Source organism: Mesocricetus auratus, unplaced genomic scaffold (genome assembly GCF_017639785.1).
Source record: "Mesocricetus auratus isolate SY011 unplaced genomic scaffold, BCM_Maur_2.0 Super-Scaffold_100676, whole genome shotgun sequence".
NCBI lineage: Eukaryota > Metazoa > Chordata > Mammalia > Rodentia > Cricetidae > Mesocricetus > Mesocricetus auratus.
In genome coordinates this window covers 39,241,617-39,265,039 of record NW_024429266.1, presented here as the reverse complement: position 1 = coordinate 39,265,039, position 23,423 = coordinate 39,241,617, and the positions used below count along the sequence as shown (strand labels likewise).

The 23,423-nt window shown below is 44.0% G+C and overlaps 1 protein-coding gene across 7 annotated transcripts in view; it reads right to left on the bottom strand.

Moving 5' to 3' along the window:
* Positions 1-15: 15 nt before the first annotated feature.
* The window catches only part of CUNH1orf21 (chromosome unknown C1orf21 homolog), a 193,773-nt gene continuing 170,365 nt past the window's right edge, over positions 16-23,423 (bottom strand). For all 7 annotated transcript variants that reach the window (XM_040738970.1, XM_040738968.1, XM_005071277.4 and 4 more), the window contains 2 exons: positions 19,556-19,616; positions 16-2,533 (listed from right to left, as the gene is read on the bottom strand). In XM_040738970.1, the coding sequence (XP_040594904.1) occupies positions 2,495-2,533; positions 19,556-19,616 (100 nt within the window). In that variant the 3' untranslated portion in view covers positions 16-2,494. The remainder of the gene's footprint in view (positions 2,534-19,555; positions 19,617-23,423) is intronic.

Genomic DNA, 23,423 nt, shown 5'->3' with positions numbered 1-23,423 from the left:
AAGTACAAACACAAATCACTTGACAATTTTATGATTCAAACCAACAAATGGAAAACAGACAGTTTTGAGTGCTGCTAATATAGTTAAGCATTTCATGCCAATCCACTCAGCCATCCCATTTCTTGGACCTATTTCTAGAGGTACCAAATGTGTCTGAAGATGAAATCACTTCTGTGTAGCGAAGAGGTATCCAGTGTGAAACATGGGAGATGGAACTGTGAAAAACCGCTGTTTCCTAAACAGCATTTAGGGTTTTATTAACACTCAAAAGTCAGGTTCCCAAGAAACATGTGTAACATCCAAAATGCTAAACGTGGCTGAGGAAAAGGACAAGGGTGTTTCATCTTCGGGTAGAGGGTGGTGATTATCTGGGAAGACACTGTCTTAGACACCAAGTAGAAGAGTCAAATGGAAGACGTTAACATTCGCTTCACTCTTGCTTGATATAAACAGGAGATTCCGGAAAAGGCCATCCACAGAACAGTGAACAAAGTCTCCAGTGAACAAGTTGAGGTGGGGTTTAGCAGTTCATTTACAGTTGAGGAAAACTATTTTCGTCCTTTGGCCAAAAACCATACAAGGGGAGGGAACTTAAAATCCTAGACTACTGGACTCTCCCTGTATTTTTCTGCTTGATGCTGGATAAAAAAGCCTTAGCTTTTGGCTGCAACTCTATTTATGTAACAACCACAGCTGCTCCCCAAAATAGCTGCTGCTGGCTGCAAGAATTATGGGATTTTGTTTATACTCGAGTCCGTTTTCTGTAGCACTTGACTGTATTTTCTTTCCTTCACTCTTGTTGCCTTGGGTCTGTCAGGAGATGAAGAATCTTGCCATTTTGTGGAAAGATTTGAAAGTCAAGGCTCCTTTTGGCAAGAACCAATTTAGCTTTCTATTCTATTCTGTGGCAAATCCTTTGACAAATGGGAACATCTTAACTATTCCTCTTGTAACTTATTCCACCTTCCAAAGGTGGCAGTGTGGCTGATAGTGAGGCCTTTGAAACTCATAACCCTCAAAGAGAAAAACACAGCGTGTGTGTGTGTGTGTGTGTGTGTGTGTGTGTGTGTGTGTGTGTGTGTAGGACAAACCCAACCCTGGACTGCTGGCATGGCATTTAATAGGGTGCCCTCCCCTGAAAGTAACAAAGAGAACCCTCGTCAAAGCTATCAAACATGATAAAAAAATACAAAAGTTATTTTCTCCTTTTGATTGCTATTTACTTGTGACAATATTTGTTAAAAATATTACTTCTGTCTTTGAGAAGAGATCATCCTCTTCATATAGCATGGAAAAATAAACTCTACTGGACACGCAGTCAACACTCCCCACATCTCCAACATCACCCGTGTCAATGTCCTGTTTCCCTTTAGGCAGACACCTTTTACCCATCCTACCGGTGCTGGGAACACAGTGGAAGGAGGTGGCAAGGCTCCTGTAGCATTCTGAAGGGGGAGAATTAGAAAACAACGTGCTTTAATACTTAAGAAAGCCAAAGATCATGGAGGTTTCCAGCCCACAGGGTTGTCCCTTCATCTCTTCTAAGAACTCACAGTCCTTCCAAACCATGGTAGCCATCAACAGTAGGGTGGGGAGCCATTTAGGTCAATCATCAGTGTCACTATGAAGGAACACTTAACTTCCACACCTAGGATCATCTTAAAATGCTGAACTGGATGAATGGGAGAAGACAAGGATACATAAAAACAGTAAAATGTTTATTTCTTAGAAAAAAAAGTGAGGAGGAGGGATTCAAAATGATTGTGGCACACTTCCATTTGCATCTGAGCAAAGCCAATGCTACAAGCTTAATCCTGCACTAAGTGTCCTAGTGAGTGGAACAACCGTGGCTCACTCCTATGTCACTTCCAGGAGCCAGGTCACAGCATGCTTTTAGCCAATTGTGGCTCTTCTACGTCTGAGCAGAGAAACAAGGCTCACCATGGCCACCATCCCATCTCCAAAGACCCACATTACCAGCGAGAAGCAAGGCTCAGGCCATCTCTGGACCACGTGGAAGAGATGGATAAGGACGAAAGAGGGGAGGAGAAGCTTGACTTCAAAGCAGAACCAAGCTAGAACTGAAGTCTGTATCAGAGTTCATCACTACCTCATCTTATAGAAAATAGGCTGGAGAGCATCGGAAAACCAATAGCATCTTTAAGGTGAACTGCAGAACTTTGCTGCATACTTGGACACGAGAGAAGTGAAAAGTTGCAACAAGTTTTAACTAGCAGCAACAAAGAAAGTTCCAGAACAGTTTTTCTTTTTTTTGTGTGTGTGTGTATGTGTATGTGTGTGTGTGTTTGTGTTTAGCAATATTCCTTTGCAGGTTCATTAAGAAACACTGTAATTTAATGGGGCATACGATATGGAACGGTCTTCGTTTGCTATAGTGCTGTTCGGTGAAGAGAACCGACCTTTGCAAAGGTTTCAACTGGGGTGTAACCTATTTACACAGTAGTAGCTCCTGGTCTGAGTGGGAGAACCGATGCTATGTGATATCCTCTTCTTCAGAACAGTAATCCCGACCCTGGGAATAAAAAAAGAAGAACACATGAATAGAAACAGTTACTGGTGATGCATTTTCTTCCGGCTTAAGTCTGCTTTGTCACCGGTGACTGCTAGGTACAGACAGATGCATCCCAAACATGTGCTGGCTGATTTTTAAGCTCCATTTATCTCAAGGCATGATATACCACGCCCACAGCAAGCTCGTTAAAATGCTGGCAAGAATTTACGTCAACTGATATTACAGGCGCACACGAGATGCCGCTCGCACGAAGAAGTTAAAGAGATGAAGCAGCTACAAGTCTTATCTCTCACCAGGGAGATTCAACAGTCCCTCTCTGCTGCTCGTATTCTACAGTTCCAACCCCACGCTTGCAACATAAAATGTCAAAGGAGGAAGCATAAATCAAGGGATGCCCGAGTTTTAACTCTCTAAGATGGTTTAAAGGAACAGCAAACAAGGATGTTACAAACATGTGTGACAGACCTGGGGCTGTGCCTGGTCCTCATGAATGGCTTTAAGGACAAGAGGCTTTGATGTGCCTGCCAGCAAGCAGGTTCTTGGCAGGCTTAAGGACAGTAGGGAATGGCTGCTTTTGAGAGTCTTTTATCCCCGTGCCACTATGAAGACACAGCTGGGACCAGGATTGAGGCTTGGTATTTGACCTGGCTGGGTTGTTGTGACAAACATATGTAGCCTTCTGAGTACAAGCCTCCACAGACAGCACAAGACAAAAGTACCTTACTATTTCATCACCTATGTCACAGGCCAGGCTTTTGCGAAAGATCAAGTGTCAGGGCCCATTTGTTATTGACTCCCTTTCATCTTGACTTAAGGTCATAGAGATCAAATGTATTCTTGCTCCTCAAGGTTAAACAACAGGATGCTTGGCGAAATGTGTGGCTACTTGCTACTTGATGTCTTGCTCCTCGAGCCCAAATAATAGGATGCTTGACTTAGGGTGTGGTCACTAGATGTACTAAGTATTAAGGAGGTACCTTTGTTCCTTATATCACAGTAAGAAAGTCATTTGCCCTCCCCTTTTTGACTGGGTTATAGAAAAACTATGACTAACACACTTGAGGCATCTACGGTTTTCACTGAGAGCCCTCTGGACTCTAGCTTCTGTCTTTTGTCTCTTTTCTTCCTCAACTCTCACTCCTCTTTTCAGGCATGTTTGAACAGGTTGACTGGTCCCCACAGTCAAGTTGGATTATTTTGTTTGTACCCTTCACTGATTTTTCTTTTCAAATACAAACTAGATGCTCTATATTTGGGGACAAACACTCCTTGAAAGGCAGAAATTTTGGCTCTCTAACATACAAAAACAAGAACCTCAAACAATGTAACTAAAGTTGTATATGACAATGGATGTTCCCATAGTTTTTCTTATTTGATAAGCAAGTCATTTGTACCACACTATTTTCTTGTTTTTTTTTTCGAGACAGAGTTTCTCTGTGGCTTTGGAGACTGCCCTGGAACCAGCTCTTGTAGACCAGGCTGGTCTCGGCTCACAGAGATCCACCTGCCTCCTCCACTCGGGTGCTGGGATTAAAGGTGTGTGCCACCACTGCCCAGCTCTCTTGTTAACTATTTTATAGTACATTTATTTCATACTTTGTTGCTTCTTTTGTTTTTCTTTATTCTATCTCAACTTTGCAGTTGATGCGCATGACGTATTGAAAACAAACAATTCTTTGTTTACTGTGCGCATACTCCTTTGATTTCAAGCTGACTTTTTAATATTATAAGTCTTATTTTATTATATTAAAAAGTAGAATTCTTGGCTATTGAAGGTACTTTTCTAACCCCTCAGCCCACTGCTACTTACAGCATATTCAGCAAACTTCCTTTCTTTTCTTTCAAACCTAAAATTTTCTAAATAATTGGAATGGATTCTTAAAAGCATCAGTGCTTACACTTTTAATGTAACTATTCCTTAAATATATACCATGCTTGCATATTTCTTTGTTATCTATCTGCACATTGGGAATATTTCACATTTCCCTAACATTGAAGTGTCACTATAATGAATTATTAAATACATTCTGGATGTTAATCCCTGCTGTATTTCTTACTAATTTTGGTACCTCTTTGAGGCTCAGTTTACTTATTGATGAATTAAAAATAATGACAGTTATCTGGCATGGCTGTTAAAAGTTAGTATTAATAGTGTCTAAATGGTGACTGGTAAATTACTTTGTTCATGGTGTATACATACATGTATATAAGTGTGTTTCACATACAAAAACAAAACAAGCAAACACTACCATACAAATAAGTCTTGGGATCTGCAGAAGCAGGAATGGTCACCCATTCCTTGACAAACAGCCCAGACTGCTTGTTCTGTCAGAATGAGTCGCTATATAGCCTGATTTCGTTTCTTCCACCAGCAGAGTGCAGTCCCATGTGCCTTGCAGAATGGAAGTCCAGTGTCCACTGAGGTGTGACTCACTGGAAGCATAACAACTCTAGGGGACAGAGAAAACGGGTAACCAGTGCTCTCAAGAAGAGGATGCAGCCTTCCCAGTGACATGGCTCATGATGATACCATCCTGAGTTTTGTCCCTGACCAGGCAGGAGCCATTCTCTCAGTCATCAAGTGGAGAGTTATAAAGGAGACCAGCCCCCAAGGCTCCTGACTACTGAGCGTTTATTCTCCAGCATGGGAAACAGGACACATACAAATCTTGCAGCACAAGATCACAAGCATCAAGCAATGGTCTCCGTGTGACTATAACTGGGGAGGTTCAGACTGGACTTGGAGACAGATGCTGGGTAAGCAGGGAAGGATAGGCTGGGGTCAGAGTTTTCATGGAGATTTAATTAGCATATAAAGTGGACATGGGTAAAATGACAGGCTTTGGCTTCTTGGGCATAGTCCCTTTCTCTATCCCATAGGGCTATGTGATCAGGGTTATGTGCAGAAAAATACCTCATTCTGTCAGATAGTCAATAAATGTTAACTGTTGTCACTGTTATTGTATCATGCTCCTGGTAGGGGTGAAAAGCCTCATTTGTGATTGAAAGCTGTGGTCTTAAGGTGAGACCTGACAGGCGACAGAGAACTTCCCCCCTCCTCAGCAGTATGTCCCAGGCAGATCTCAATCCCAATCTGTACATGAAGACAAGTTCATGGTAAAAACTAAAGTCCCTTCCTATCGTATGTCACAGTAAGGCCTCACATCTAAGCAAAGGTTCAGGAAGCTCATGCGAGGCTGAGTGGGTCCCTCCACTATGAGGAAGCAAACACACACACACACACACACACACACACCTGTATTTGTTGATTAACACAGTGCTTCGAAACATGGGAAAGAGCTACAAGATTATAAAACTAAAGGACCCAGGGCTAGAGAGATGGTTCAGTGGTTAAGAGCACTGGCTGATCTTGCAGAGGACCTGGGTTCAATTCCTAGCATTCACATGGCAGTTCACAACTACTGTAACTTCGGCTCTAGGGGATCTGACATCCTTCTGGCCTCCTAAAGCACTGTAGGCATAAACTTGTACACACACACACACACACAGCACACATTAAAAACAAAACAAAAACCTGAGGGTTTACCGCCAGCACACAAAAGCTTCTATCTTACCCCTGGAGGGACAAAGCTGAATAAAACCTCACTCTGAGCCAGACCCTGAGACTTGCATTTCCAGAGAATTTGTTCCTCTAAATTTTTCTAATTATTATGAGAAGGAGGAAAAAACCCACACGAGTTGCTTTGCAGACATCATTTCATTTATTATTCATATCAACTCTGCAGGGTAGGAGTGGAGTCTCGTGGCTTGTGAGCAAATCTCAGAAAAGCCCAAGATCCCCAAGCTAATCTCTACCTTTCCTGGGAGGTCGGAGTGACTTGATAAGAAAATTCAAATTCCAGTCGGTTTCATTTTTGTTATCTCCTGATGGCAGCTAGGAGGATGGAATACTTTGGGAACAAAGGCTTCGGCGATCAGAACATACTGCAGCTAAGAGGCGTGCCTAAGTGACGCAGAGACCTGCTGGGAGGGCTCCAATCCCCATATCCCATGAGCACCCTCATTTGCACACTGGTCCTACTGGGTAGGTCAGAGAACCAGTTTCTGCTGACAGGACTTCATGTCTCATTTAAATTGTCAAAGAACTTCTAAAGCCCAAATTGTCAAACTTTCAGCAGCCATCAGGGAGGCAGGAAGTAGGATTGAACAGGCTGGAGACACAGCAGGTCTCTTAGCCTAAGAATGCCCCTCCATCCCCATAAAGGGACCCAAAAACAGAAGGCAGCCTCTGTAAAGCCTTCTGTGCAATTGTATGGTAGTCACAATTCCAGCCTGTGTGAAGGACCCACCAAGAGTTTTCAGAGAGACCCCAGCACCTTACAAGAATGGAAACTCCAAATGACGCTGACAAGGAACGATTATTTCAAAGAGCCACAGGGGTATTTTGGTACAAATTCAATGACAGGAAAATCTGGGTCTGGTAGCACAGACCTGCCATTTTTAACCACTTGGGAGGCTGAGGCAGGTTTCCAAGTTAAAGACCAACCTGGGCAACTTAACAAACAACAACAAAGAGGGGGTACAGCTTAGTGATAAAGTGTCTACTTAGCATGTGCCACCACAACACAAAACAAGTGTTATGTAAGTATGCTGGAGTAGTGCAGCAAAGTCCTGCCTTCCTGCAGCCCCCAGAGAAGGTATGCTCTTGGCCTCTGGATCCAGGGGATGTCCGTCTCTGACCATTTCCCGAGTCTAACCTGTTTCTATATACCTCAAGACTCCTTTGATTCTAAATCAGTTTCCTCCTCCTCTTCCTTCTTCTTCCTTGTTTCTCCTCTTCTTCCTTCCCCTCCTCCCCTCCCTCCTTCTTCTTCTCTTCCCCCTTTCAGAAGACACATCCAAAACAAGCAAACGCCAAGAAACCCACGAATACAGAGTGTCATATCCCAGAGATGCAGCTTAAGCTGCATGGAAATTAAGTATCTGACAGGGTAGTGAATCTTAAAAATTTACCAGAGCATAACACTAAACTTCTGTTTATTTGAGGACATGCTAACTAAACAGTTAAATACCTGGTGTGTGTGTGTGTGTGTGTGTGTGTGTGTGTGTGTGTGTGCTGCGCTCATAAACATGTTAAAAACAAAGCTTTAGTGTAAGAGTTAAAACATAAGAAAAATATAAAAGCACCGTCAAGCAGGAGACAGCTCAAGCTGTAAAGCCCCTGCCTTGTAAGCAGGGGACATGGTTCAGTCCCCAGAATCCATGTGAAATCTGGGTGCTGGGGCTGTGGACGTGGCTCAGAGGATAAAGCCGTTGCTGCACAAGTGTGAGGACCAGAGGCTGGATCTCTAGAAGTCACATAAGAAGCAGGGAAGGGATGACGGCCTCCTGTGACCCCAGCAATCAGGAAGCAGGCATGGGGCCTCTGAAGCAAGCTGGCTAGCCAGATAGCCAATGTGGCAAGCTCCAGATTCAGAGAGACTCTCAATAAATAGAAAATGACCAAGGAAGACACTGATGTCAGCTTCAAGTCTTCACATGTCTGTGGCACACGTGCACTGTCTGTGGCACACGTGCACTGTCTGTGACCCCCCCCACCCCCTCCCCGCAGCTGGACATGGTGGAGCATGTTGTAATTCCAGCGCTGGGGAGGTGGAGACAGAGGACACCTGGAATTTGCTGGCTAGCCAGTCCAGCCTAACCAGTGAGCTCCAGGCCAGTCAGAGACTGCCTCAAAGGAAGTAGATAGCATTCCTGAGGATGCCATTCAGGGTTGTCTTTTGGCGCACGCGCGCGCGCACACACACACACACACACACACACACACACATCTACCTTTGTATGCATGCGCTTATACTCACACATTAAAAAAAGGGAAAACTTCACACTAGCAAAAACAGCCAAGGGATTTACTATGCAAGCTGTGAGAAAACTCATCCAAAAAATTTTTAAAAGAGGATCCTAAAGAGAGGTAAGTCACAGAGAGCGGAGACTCATTCAAGACACAGGCAAAAAGCAAACAAAGAGAAAAATTATCTGCATGAACAAATACAAGTGATTAGAGGTAAAATAACTCGGGGCAGTCAGTTTTTGAGGGTGCACAGAGGGATGCAGCTCTCAGTGAGTGCCAGCAATGACAAGTATGGCTGCTTTCAAAGTGGCTTGGCGATCTCTCTTAATCCAAGAGAAGACTTGTATCCCCTTTAATACCAGTCAGAGAAATGAAACCCAAAGATATACGATTAGAGTGGGAACGGAGACTGACTCTAAGTAGGAGAGTCATTAATCACACAACAGAGTGTCTGAAAACTAGTGTGTGCTGACGGTTCTGCAGTTGGGCAAACTTGCTAAAAGCCATTGGCCCACGCATGCAATATCAGTGTGCTTTATGGTGTATAAATCATATATACCTTTACAAAGTGGCCAGTTTTACAATTACAAGTATTTATCTTGTAGCTCTTTTCATAAGTCATGGGAAGAAGTATTCGAAAACAGGTATATGTTCATACAGCCGGGCAGTGGTGGTGCATGCCTTTAATCTCAGTGTTTGAGAGGCAGAGGCAGGCGGATCTCTGTGAGTTCAAGGCCAGTTTGGTCTACAGAGTGTGTTCCGGGACTGCCTGGGATACACAGAGAAACCCTATCTCGAAAAAGGTCTGTCTGTCTGTCTGTCTGTCCATCCGTCCATCCGTCCACTTACTGCCTATCACTAGACAGACAACTCCAGCAATCTCATACATCCTCCCTGGGCCTGAAACAGTCATTTATTCCCATACGCTCACTACTCTCTTCCTTCATACTTCTCCAGCATCCATTGCCTGGCTACTTAAGTCTATATGACTTGGGTTTAGTATGATGTTTTCCTGTCACTCTGTCCCCAGACGCTCCAAGGAGAACCTGTCTCTTCTTTACTCCAACAGGCTGTACAGTCATTTTTGTCCACAATATTGGCCTCCCTTACTTGAGAGGACAGGCAATGTTTCTTGCTCACTTCCATCCTTTGGTGTCAACGGAATCCTGTGTGTTTCCTATGACATCACTTGTGAACACCCCTCCTTGAGAGGAGCCTGTTGAGTGGCAGTAATCTGAAAGTGCCCAGGCATTCTGATATGAGAAGGAAGCTGTCCACAGATTTTGGATCCCACTGGAGGAAGTCCCACCCCCTTGAACAATTCAACTGCATCAGCTATAGCTACAGGTCAGGCCAACTTGTGTTGCTAGAACAGTATGGAAATGAAGAAAGGGCAGGGGCGATGAAGGAGGGGGGTTAGAAGTTGATACTAGAATCCCACTGCTCATTAGTCAACATTTTTATTTAGTTAAGTACTTTCTAGGTGAAGCGTATGTGGGCTCATGCCCAGTTGGTTTGTTTTCTTTGTTAGTCCTGAGGCTGAACCTACAGTTTCATGCACACCAGGCAAGTGTTCTGCCCCAGCCACACACCCGGGTTAACCCTGCTATAACAGCCTCTACCGGGACTTTACTGCTTTCTGAGTAGCAAGGTGCATTTGTGTACAGAAATGAACCCCGTGAGAATTTCCCTTCCCAGAACAGGAACAAGCTGCTCCTTCTAGGTATGACTATTGTGAAGCAATGACATCCAGGTCCTATGGAATGTGGACAGGGGTAGGGGCAGAACCACACTCTACAACTAATCTAAGAGCCACTAGCCAGGATGCAGAAGATCACAATGGGGAGGGGGCCGGGGGGTCTTACAGTTCCCTGTAGGGCTGTGGGTTGGAAGCAGAGGCCCTCCTCAGGGTTGAAAATGTCAGAGCCACTTTTGGCTCCATTTTTGTTTACAGCCCAATGACAGCTTACAACAACAGTTTTAAATGCAGAAGAAATGCCGACGAAAACAAAAAATAATTAGCTGCCCTGGTAAAGTCTCCTCCCCTTTTCATTAGAAAAATCAATGGAGGCATTAATGGCTGTCTCTGTCTCTAATGAGCTTTATTCTAATTAGACTTGCACATTATCATTTCAGTTGGGAAAAGGCCTCGCTGGTGAGGAGCAGCAGAGCATGGCTGCTGCTTCGGCCATGCTCAGGAAGGATCCCCGTGATAACAGGCGATGGCAACCCTGGCGTATGGGACTTTTCATTTTCAAGACAGTACACACGTTAGCTACCACCACCATCCATTGTATCCACGCCACCACCCACCAACAGCAATGACCATTCAGAAGTATTAAAGCTCCTATTTCCCAAGCTCTGCCTGACACTGGTGCATACATCACTTAGTGATGTCCTTCCCCACAAGGAGCAGCAGTGAGAAGGCAGCATAAGGAACCTGTGATGTCTACCTTCTCCAGGCCACACCGAACCCACATTCCCCACAGGGTCCACTGCATTTCATCGTACGTCAACCCAACATATTTCCTAAGAATACGATATGTTGGGAGGATGGCAACCAAGTGGACTTCATACAAAACGTAAAAGCGGGGCTGGCTGACTCACTGTGTATGTGGAGACTGCCTGGCTCAATGGGTTATAAATGCCAATTAAACTCAGTGTGACGACACATGTGACCAATCAGCCAACAAGAAGAGCATTTCATAGAGGCTAGGCAACTCAGTTCTATGTGTGACTATGACTGTGGAAGCCTTGGGAACAGTTTCAAGTGAAATCTAAAACAGGAGTGCTTCAGGTGACCTAGTGCATGCCCCACTGGCCGGATGGGTGTTGATGCTCCTTGGAGATGTCCTTCTGGATAACTGCACATACTGGGTTCAGTGGAAGGTGTGAGCAAGGCCAGTGACCACCAGTAATCTGCTTTTTTCCCACTTGACATCTTTTCATAAATGTATTCCTGTTTTCAGGGATATCTCTTGACTTTGAGAAATTTAAGATTTAGAGCAGCACAAAGAATGGAGCGAACACTGTACAGAACTCAGAGCTCCTCGTATTTTTGTATCAAGCTGCCATTTTTCACCCGCCCAACTAGAACATGAAATTACAATGGCCACAGGCTTGGTATTCAGCTTCTCAGCTTTTTTCTTCCTCTATATCAGTCACTGACTGTGGTGATATATTACTTATGATTTATTAAAGCTTGCCTGAGGGTACAGAAAGCAAAGCTAGCCACAAGTCATAGAGCCAGGCAATGGTGAAACATACCTTTAATACCAACAGCTATAGTGGCTAGCCAGACAGCCAGGCAGAGGTGGCATATACCTTTAATCCCAGGACTCAAGAGACAAGCAGATGGATCTCTGTTAGTTCAAGGCAACACTAAGCTACATGAAATTGAGCCAGTCCTAAGGAGAGACATCCCACACAAAGGTGATCTCAGCACTTGGGATCCCATGTCTTTAATCTCAGCACTAGGGAGGTATAAAAGGAAGAACAAAAGGGTCTCACGAGAGATTTATTTTCCAGTCACGCTGAGGATAGGATGGCTCTTTTAGTCTGAGGTAGAGGTAAGAGGTAGTGGCTTGCTACTCTGATCTTCAGCTTGAACCCCAATATCGATTACTGGGTTTTATTTTTTGTGTTAAACTGATATACTCCCATACCAAGCTTATTTGAGAGATTTTAATATTCCTATTATATTGATAACATGTTACTTATACTATACCAAATATGCCATTTTTATGTGTCTGAACATTTAAATACATATCATATAAATACTTGGTACTTACAGATATTTTATATAGAACATACCATGCTAAAGTGAATGTATGTACATGCATTTATCATATGCCTGTCAATACATGACAAATGATTGGTGTCTGGTATCTATTTGTTGAATGTTAAGTATAAAAATATATCATAGTATTTTTTACAACATACTTTTTTATACAATTTTGTTACTCTATTTAATAATATCATTTGAAAAATGCAACTGTGCCATCAATACATCTGGTTCATTTCTTTTAACTGTTGCATAATACGGGGATACAGAAGATTCAATTTGTTCCTCTCCTGCAAGTTCAGTGGCTTCCAACTTTTTAAATTTTCATCTTTGCTATTTAACACGGACTGCTATAGTGAACTTAATTGTATTATGTAAGATAATTTCAAGGGCATATACCTAGTCTTTAATAGTTTGAATTACACATTTCATATTACATAACTTGACAACAAACTTTTTGATGTTTTAAATGTTACCTATGGATCCCAAACTAGTTCTGGATCTGTGTCTGGGAATCACTCATCACTAATGAGGTAGATGCTGAATCAGAATGCTGCCCTATCCTTGTGTCTTCCATCACTCATTGGTACCCAGAGAGAAGGCAGGTGTGAGTGTCCAGCTCCAAACTTCCAAAAATCAAGGATGAAAATCCGAGGGTAAAACATTTCGGTGCTGCTCTTGCCGATGAATTTCTAAAGGAGAACTGCAGCGAGGGCAGCTCTGGCAAAGAACACACTACATCTCCACGCGGTAGGTTTTCCCAGGAAGAGCAGAGGCCCCAGCACAATCACTTGAAGAATCATGGGAGCACGGTCACAATGCTCTCCTGAGTGACAGACGCTGGCGGCTTCATTCTTTGCCGCAGAGGAAGATGAAGCAGGTGGGATGGGGGTAAGACAGTCTCCACAGTCCCATACAACTCCACAATTATGGCTCTGGGTTCTTAAAGGCCAGAGAGTGTTCACACTTCACCAGTGGTTTCTAGACCAGGGTTACTGTCACGACAATTACTAAGTCATCTGCACAAAGCTATGCAGCAGGGATAAAAACAAAAGGGGACTGAGTCATCCTTGCCCCTTGCAGTCACAGCCTTAATTAGGCTACATACGTGGGAGGCAGGGATGGAAAGGCAAGGGGTGATGGGGGAGATGCAAAAGATGCGGCTGCAGTTTTATGTCAAGATCACTATGGAGCAAGAGATTGGTGTGTGTGTGTGTGTGAGAGTGTGTGTGTGTGTGTGTATGTGTGAGTGCACACTTCCCCATGCACTCCCCATGTGGAGGCCAGAGGTTAATGTCACTCTTAGCTAACCTGGCTGGCCAGAGAGCACCAAGATGCTCCCGTGTTCCCTCCCTCAGCACTGGGGTTACCAATGTTTGCCGCTGTGCCACAGCTTTTTACTGGCTATTAAGAACTGAACTCAGCTCTTTTTGCTCAAGCAAGCATTTTACCAACAGCGCCATATCCCCAGCCCTGCAGGAAACCGTTCTATATCATGATAATGAAGCCAAGCCCACCTCTAATAATACATGGCATGACTTCCTTGGCATGTGAGGCAGGCCATGCCATGTTTTTTAGGCTTGTACATAATAGTCCCATGTTTTTTCAGCAATCTCAGGCATGGAAGGAGTCTTTAAATACACTGCCAGAAAGTTCAGCTTTGTCCCATGAGCTGCAGGTGTCAAACACTGTATTTGGTTCTCCAGCAACTCAGAGACTCAGTGTCCCTAAAAGAATTGTTCACCCAGAACTCAACATTATAGTCATCACTTCCCCAGATGAAGTGTGTGCTGCTGATGCCTGATGACCCAATCATGCTGACCCAATCTGATGTAACAGAAAAGGGTCCCTGAAATAACGTCAGACACACAGACTTATCATAACCTTTCTTACCAACTAGAATAGTTTTGAGCCCAAGGAAATCAGGCCTTCAGGGACTTAACTATTTTTCAAGTGTCAATAAATGGTTGTTGATAGCTAGGGAAGTCCAGAGAAACGAAGTCGCATCTTAAAATGAGCTAGTTTCAATTCAAATACTACTCTTCCTTAGACATTTCCTCAAAAACCATCACATTTAGTAATCCCTACCAAGAAGGCTAAGGTCTCAAAATCATGCAAGAATAGGAGGGACCTAGAAAGGTACTTATAAGCAGAAGAATGAAGGGAAGTGAGAAAGGAAGGAACAATGGGTTTGTATGGCGGGATTTCCATTGATGGCTTATAGTTGGTCCTCATGCTTGCACTGACCAAAGAACTACTTAGCAATGTTTAAAAAATCCAGCAAAATTACATGGAAGCCTCCAGCTTCAATTTTGGCTATATAAATGCTAGCAAGGGTTGCATTGAGTAAAACACTAAGAAGGAGCATTTTGGATGCTTAATGCTTCAATAGTACCTAGAATAGCATACACAAAAGGAGGAATTGTAGAGAAGAGAGGAGGAACAGAAAGACATAGCTTATAGGCCAAGGGATTATCTGTACAAAGCAAGTGAGTGCATGGCAGATGGAGTAACAGCTTTCTTTTATATATAAATATATCTGGGCTTGGGGCATAGCACAGAAGCAGAACACTTGCCCAGCAGGCACCAGGTATGAGTCTCTGTGTTTGATTATCAGAACCAAACACAAAAGAAGAAAAAAGAAAAAGAAAATGTGTCCAATAGTGGGGGCATTGTTCATGTTGAATTTAAAATACTCCTTGTCTAGAGAAGGTTCTACCCAGTGCATGGTTTAGTCAGAACTGGTGTTTTGGTTGTGCCAAACATGTCACGCCCTATCCTAGGTACAAAAGGAAGTCTTGCTTTAGATAGAAACGATGAACTTGGTTCTGAGCAAAAGGAGACAGTTTCAGTCAAGGAAACTCCCTGGGAAGGGATAAGGTCATTTTAATGCCTATCAGAGCTCATAAATGTTGAAAACCTAATTTAAAATGCAGGTTTCAGTTTTTCCAGTCTGCCCTGAACCACTGAGCAAATCTTTTTTATTGCCAAAAGCAAGCTAGTAGAGGAAAAAAGCAAAATAAACAGAGAAGAAATTTATCATTACAGTGGGAACAATTTTCTTCTTTTGCTTTTCTTTACTAAACAAAATGGTATCAGCATGCTGAACGTCTTTTGAACCAATATGCGAAACTTGGTAATTGATCTGAAATGAAGTTTTCAATGTCAAGTCAGACGTATGCCAATATTTTACTAAAAATAAAAAAAACACACTTAAAATATTTCTATACAAGCTGGCAACTCTACAGAGTAGCATTTAAATTCATTACCCATCTCCAGTTTTTACATTGGTGGTAGCTGCTCGTCTTCTTTTTTAAAAATTTAATTAATTAATTTTACATCCCAACCACAGTTTCCCCCCATCCTCACCTCCCATTCCCTCTTCCCCACCTCCCCGCCACCCCCAGTCAACTCCTCCTCTGTTTCTGTTCAGAAAGAGGCAAGCCTCCCATGGGTGTCAACAAAGCATGGCATGACAGGTTGCAGCAAGACTAAGCACCTACCCTTCTATTAAGGCTGGGCAAGGCAATCCAGTATGAGGAATGGGTTCCCAAGAGCCAGGCAAAGCATTAGGGACAGCCCCTGCTCCCATTGTTAGGAGTCCCACAAGTAGACCAAGCTACACAGCTGCCACATGTAGAGGACTTGGGAGTCTCCCATGCAGACTCCCAAATTGTTGGTTCAGATTCTGTGAGTTCCTATGAGCCAGGTTAGTTGCTTCTGTGGATTTTTCTTGTGATGTCCTTGACACTATTGTCTTTCAATGAGAAAGACGACTATGAACTTACTCTTTCATAGTTCCACTTTGATATTGGGTCAACTCCGAAATTCGTATGAATTCAAGATAATTTCTATCTTGCATTAAGTAGTGTAACCATAAGGCAGGGTTTCAGGAAGAGATGTCCAGATGCAACACCCACAAACAGTAAAAGAAAACCACATATTCTCTCTCATATGTGTATCCTTGCTTCAAATCTTTGTGTTCAGCACAAGGAAGCTAGTAAAATACAAGTGAAATGAAAAGTAGAGAGGGGAATATTGGGGGAAGAACGGCTCAAGCAGTTAGTAGAGAGAGAGCGATGGGAAATAGGGGGCCAGGGAAAGGTTTAACGAAAATGATGTCTGCATGACAAAGTTACTTGAGGACTCATGATCCTGTAGTGCAAGTGAAAAACATAAGAGAAGATAGTAGAACATATGGGTTATGAAGGAAATAGGAGAATACCAAAGCTAAAGGTTTGAGTGGGCACAGGGATGCAGGGGGCATGAAGAAGAGGTCGAGGTAGGTTCTATAATTACAGATGTATGAAGAAGCCTTAGGAATCTCCACTAGTATGTAAGCTAATTAAAACTATTTTTGAAAGGAGTTTCAACAGAAGTACCCCATGTTAGTAAATAATGGTGTTCTCCAAAGACACCAGTTATTAAGTGAAAATCTCGTGCCAGGCATGGGTTACCTCCATACAAGTTATTTCTCAGAGAACACCAAGAGGCACCAAAAATAATACAGGCTATGGCCATTGTTCTTGTTTGTCTACCATAACTAGATGGTAAGATCTTACTTCTGGACACCACACACTCGGATGCAGGACACAGAGAAATCAGCCTTGAGCTGACCAGAAAACTCTCCCCCTGGTTGGCTTTCATAAAGCTGGAAGGTGCTATGCAGGGGGATGAATAATTCAAGGGTTTTAATCCATTGCTGGACTCTGCCTGCTACAATACTGACCTTCCAGGCAAGATGTACCCATTGCTGCAACAGTGGCAAGGCAGTTAACGGGGTAACCAACTACTCTTTAGATTGGATTTGAGGTCCGCTCCTCAGGAGGGAATTCATGCCTGCATCTGCAAACATGGTCTTATGTTGTTACCAATAGACTTGGGCTACTTCCAACCTTGCTCAGAGCAGCTTCTCACTGCAGTGGGGAATGGTTAATGCAGAGAGGCATGGCTGCTTTAAGTGCTAAGAACAAAAGATTATGAGTGTTTAGCCACAGACGGGACATCAATATCCCCGCCTTTGTCAATTGTGTGGGAACATCATGGAAGCGGGGGCAGAAGGCGGCAGGAATCAGAGCGTGGGGAGGAGAGCTGTGAAGTGCTGTCTTCTGGGCACGATGTGGCTGCTGCACATGAACACACAGCAACTGTGGTTACCTACATCATGAGACCAGCACAGTATCAATTTCCAGCATGGAATTGAGAGGGACGTAGCAGGCTCCACCCCTAGATGAGGAATTATTGGCCGTTGGAGAGGAGAGTTTTTTTTTTTTTAACAAGTGTGGCTCCTGGTAGGTTCCCCATGTTATCCCATGTCTACACACATATGAGCAGCATTAATCAGACTCTGGTTTAGAAGTAAAAATTATAAAAGAGAACATGAAGTTGGGAGACAGCTGTGATGGGTCAGGGTCCTGAGAGGAGTTGCTTGGAGTGGGGAGTGAGGGTTAGGTACGATCAAAACACATTGTATACATGCATGAAGTTTACAAAGAATAAATCAAAATCAAAATTGAAAACAAGCAACACCCACCTAAGAGCCCCCAATCTACAAAAACGGAGTGGGTCTAGAGAGAGAGAGCGCTCCATCATGAAGTCCTTAACTTGCAAGGACAGGGACCTGAGTTCTAGAATCCACATAAAAAAACGGGGCATGATGGCACATGACTAATTTCAGCACTGGTATGTGGAGACGGTGGATCCCTGGAGCTCACTGGCTAGCAACTCTAGCTCAACTGGCAAGTTCTAGGTAGGTCCCAGCAAGAGGCTTTGCCTCAAAAACCAAAGCAGAGAGATTCAGAGGAATGATAGCTAACACTGACCTCCAGCTTCTACATGCATACATGTATGTGTGCATCCAAACCAACATGTGCAACAGCACATACACACATGGAAAGAGGAGGTAAAATAATCAAAACTGAAACTCAAAAGACTGTCCTGTGGTGATTTAACTGCAGTACAATGTGTTCTGAGTTTATTCTTAGAATAGCGTTTTTAGGTTATAATGTCAGATTTGTAAGTTAACAATGCCACTGGCTTCCATACTCCATTCAGTACATGTGGCTTTTGAGATCAAGTTACTCTTTGCATTTCTACACAGATCAACTGTATACTTTACTGTCAATGTAAATCCATAGATTGCTAGAGAAACAACTTGAAGACTCTGAAGAGAGACAGAACCGTGGAATTCCAATCCCCATTATTATAGTCATCCCTATAACCTGCCAGGAATAGGTTCCCAAACCCTATATATTCTGGTTTCCTATACAGAGTCATGTCATATAATGATGAGGCTGCATTTAGAGAAATATACCATTAGACAATTTTGTTGTTTAAACACCAGAGAGGGAGCTCCCATAGATCTGGATGGCATAGGCCAGTCACCTAATGTGGCTTGTTAAGGTACCCAAGATGCACGAGACAGATATCAATGTGGAAAGGCCATCCTTTCTTACAGCCAACTTCTATTTTGTTATATGCAGAAGGAAAACATTTAAACACAGCCACAAGAAGTATACGCATCAGCAGGACAGCCCTTTTTTACTAAGCATCATGTACTGTAACTGCATGTGCTGGCCTTCCCTGCAACTGGCAGTGGAGTACTTCTTTTTTTACAGTGGCATCACCACAAACAGACAGACATTGCTGCGATGTGGCAGCGTGCCTCCAACAGTACTGGGTGAGAGGAAGTTTCAGCTGTGTAACAGTATCAGGTGATCACCCTCGTCTGACTGGATGATGGTTAGGCCCCATGTGAATGTACATAGATACTTACGTGAGAATAATAAAGTTCAATATATGGATTTGGAACAGTAAGAGGTTAATGATAATGAATAATAGTTATGACAATAGTTGTGAGCTACTTAAGAGCCATGAATTATTATTTGACTTTTCCTTTAGTACTTCTGGACCACATTTGACTGTGAGTAATTGAAACTGTAGGAAGGGAGGCTGCAGCCTAAGGGGAGCATCGTGGGAAAGTCACTCAAGCATTCTGTGCCTCAGAAAAATGCAGACAATAGCCCTGTGTGTTATCTGTAACAGCACTCTGCTGGTGTGGTCTGGAGGCAAACAAGACATTGCCCAGAGGAGGGGAGTAATGGAAACAGGGATGAGATGGCTAAAAGACTCAGTGTAATGTCAGGCGGATGCCGGCACCAGGTAGACTTTGGTAGGCAGTAGCCATCCTTAGCAGCCAGTGGCGTCTACCTGATTTGACACACTAGAATGAACTGGAATAGCCTATGACTCTGGGGCGTAACACATCATTTTCATATGCACTCTTTTTTGTTTGTCTTCTTTTTTAAAACTTCCTGTCCAATTCTTTGCCAGAAGATTTAGAACACAGGGGTAAAAAGTATCATCCCAGCTTCTAGTTAGTAGATTTATCTAGAAATAATGTGGTTTGTTTATTTTGCATTCTTACCTTTTCAATTTTTTCATCCAGCATTCTGAAGAATTCTTGTTGGCTTTCAGAGATGTGCATGCTGGAAAACAAAGAATGGTGAGTACATATTTCAATGCTTCTTGAACCTTGCCTTCTCGAGGAAATGATAGTGAACCCCTAGACTCTGGGCTAGACAGCCATTCACTGCATATTTTCCCACCAAAACACCCAACTGCTACTTTAGAATAGATGTCATTGCGCTGATCTTGCAAATGTATTTCCAAAGTCTACTAGTGCTCATGACATAGAAATACAACTTCCACTCAATGTCCAGGGGTTACTTATATTGATATTACTGGGTAGGGCCTGCCAATTTTTTTTCTTCAAAAACACACTTGGGACTTTCAAAGAACAAAGTAAGGACATGCAACATGAGGCATTTTCGGCCCCATGTGTGTGTGTGAGACAGAGCAAATTATTCTCATTACACAGTTACATTGAAGCATGGATCGAACAGAAGCTGCAGCATTATTGGCACAGGCTACTATGATTCTATAAATACTGGCTGAAGACACAAGAGCAGAGGACACAACGGTTGCCTGACACTGCCCCTGGCCAGCATTTGCACCTTTAGCAACTGAAATTCCGTTGGCATAGGGGATAGGTTAAGAAGTGCCTTTGAGTCACCCTCACCCCGTGTGCTGCTTGTCCCGTCCCCCCACCCCCCAATTTCGCCTGCTCAGTTAGCTGTTGATGATGTTGTTGTTTGGGTTAACATGTATGAAGGCAAAGAGAGCAGGGATCATAGATGGGGAAGTTGTGGCAGAACGGGCCTCAGGGCTAACCTGGTCCTAGCCTAATGACACTGATATTCCATCAAGGTGAAGGGCACTGTATGAGAGACACAAACTACAGTGGTTGTAGTGTCTGGGGACAAGGGTGGAAGGCGGGCCTAGACTGGTTTCTTTAAGCTGAGTGTGGGGAGAAGCCCATCTACGTGGCATTAGCACGGCACATGACACTCCTCACACCTTAGAGGCCACAGGAGGGCACATGTGTCCTGAAACCCCTCTGGCTTTCCATGAACTGGATTCCCACGAGAAGCTCTCCTCTAGGTGTAAGGCCACGACTTAAAATCTGCGAGCACATGCCACCAGCTGTGCGATGAAACAAAAACCCGACATAAGCCTGTGACACCACTAATCAGTTCACAGCTGACAAAGCACGTTCACACATAGCGGGCAATTTTGCCCTCCTTTATGAAATCGCTCGCCCAGGGAAGTGTTCTGCTTGGGAATTGGACCTCTGTTGTAGCAGATTCGAAAGGCAGGGTAAGAGTCTGGGATGGAGCGAACGAAGCAAACAGCCTTCCCTCTGTAGAAAAGCCACCGTGTGCACTGTTTCCCAGCTTCCTCCTGGCTCCACCTGCTCAAACATCAAAGTGTCTTGTTTACCTGTGCTACTCTGGAGGCAGACCTACTACACATTGTTTTAATAGCGAGCCTACTGTAACCACCTACTAATGTTCCCTTGCTGACCAGAGGCCATTCCAGAAGTCTTGATCCAGCACACTCTGCTGCAATACTGTGACACCCAGGGCCATGAGAGTGGATCGCTCTGGCTGGCTGTGCACAAACCTGCAGCCCCATGTGCTTCAGCTCTGTATATATCTCATCTTGACACTCTCTCTGGCAGTGGGGGTGGTGCTGGTCCTCCCTCTGCTACTGTCCTGGATGCTACTTTCCTGCAGGCTTCAGATCAGCACAGTCAAGCTTTTCAGCGGTGTCTGCAGGGAGGGCAAGGCTCTGAGGCTCCCTCAGGGTGCAGAGCATGAGCTGCCCGGAACCCATGCTGGCCGCATGGACACACTTTGGTTCTTCTTGTTCTTGTTCAGGCTCTGCACAGTTGTAAGTTCCCAGTAGCAAAGGCTTTAAAATAGCTGTGTGTCCTCAGATAGATAACATAAGAGACACATGTCTGTGCAGCCGCCTTAAGAATGTTCAAAAGACTTCATGAAAACAGTAGTTTTTTTTGGGGGGGGCGGTTTTGAGGCAGGGTTTCTCTGTGGCTTTGGAGGCTGTCCTTGAACTAGCTCTTGTAGACCAGACTGATCTCAAACTCACTGAGATCTGCCTGCCTCTGCCTCCTGAATGCTAGGATTAAAGATGTGAACCACCACTGCCAGGGTGAAAACAGCAGTTTTTAGGCTTTGGTGCTAATGGTGCAAGCTACTGCCTTCAGTTGTTAGCAATATGTTACTTTGTATTCAACAGCAAGGCAACAGACATTTGCTAATTAACTAACGGAGTGCTGTTTAAATTCATGTGACTCTTGACCCCTCACAGAGGCAGTGCGGCTTGTCACACGGGTAAGGTGCCTGGCCTCAGACTCCTCTTCACACATAAGCAAGCCTCTATTGCTAACCATCTGCTGCTGTTGTCCACTTCCATTTATGTCTTCAATGATGACAACACGAAAACAGCCGTGCCCGGTTAGCAGCCACACACGCACGGAGGACGAGGGAGGGTATCTTAACTCTGCAAGCGCGGCTGCCATCTTTGTGGTCACAATGGACTTATTATGGGTTCTGTATCAGTAACTTAAGACTAAAGGTGTCGGGCATTGGCCTAAGGATGTGTGTGCAGACACAAGCACAAAAAACTCCGTGTTTTTAGCTTGCACTGTCCAATGTTAGGAACTGCTCCCTGCCCGCCTTTATATACCAGGCCAAGTTCACTCTTGAAATCAGTATGCTTCCTGCCATAGGTGGGAACGAGTGAATGGGAAAGGGGCTTGTTACTATCAAAACCTCAGGCATGACGTACGCATCTTCAGATGAATGCTTCTGTCAGAGAGACTACGGCATACTTCTCCAGAGGAGCAAATGCTCCCTCCGGGTCCTAGTTAGCTGTCTGTCACTTCCTTTAGTGAGGTAAGAAAGAGAAGGCTTACCCTTTCTCCCATGGGCTCATTCCAGAGGGAAGAAAGAAATCTCATCAACACGGAATCTGATGAAACAAATGCTTGCCTGGATACTCATGGAACTTGCCTTTATCACATGGAAACCCTATCAACACTGCAGAACTAATATCAGCATTTAAGAGGACAGATTGCCCCATGAGGACCAGTCCCTTCCTGGGTACCATTCCTCTTCTCAGCATCTTCTTTTCTTGATGCACAACTGGATGACTGTGAGTTGGGTAGAGAGAGCCACTGACTTTCTTATCTTTCCTCTGTATATATTACAAAGGGACTACTGCTCCACGGTACACAAGTTTATACAGCATGATATGTGGGGCGAATATTCACTAGACCTAAACCTTAACAAAAAGTTACATAGTGGTGTCTGCTTTAACTAACAAACCTCACTGGATACCCGAGTGGGCACTGCAAAGCTCTGTAAGATCAACTTGCACCCTCGGAGGCTTTTTTTTCCTACTGAAGTTACTATTCAGCTTCATGTGCAAAGCAATCCAATGAAGTAAGGACGGGCAAGATGAGCTTCAGAACTAAAGGCATTCGGCTTTCATTTCTAGTAACATATAAAATTTCCAAGTATGGAAAACTTCAGCCACAAAAATGCAAGACAGTAATGTGGCTTGGATCTCATAATGACCTACCTCCCAAAGGTAATGCCACGAAGGCTAGGTATCCAGCAAGGTTCAGAGGAAGAGGTTCTGAGGGGGCAACTAGATCATTAAGCTCATCATTGATGAATTCACTGACAGTTACAGTGTAATGGGTTATTGAGAGGTGGTGGGTACCTTAGAATGTGGGGCTTAGCGGGAGGATGTGGGCCAGTCGGGGCAGGCTCTTGAAGGATGCTTTTTGTCTCTGGCCCTTTACACATTCATGCTATCCCTGCCTCTGTCTCTCCTTGCATCCACTTTCCTGGCTGCCATGGGTA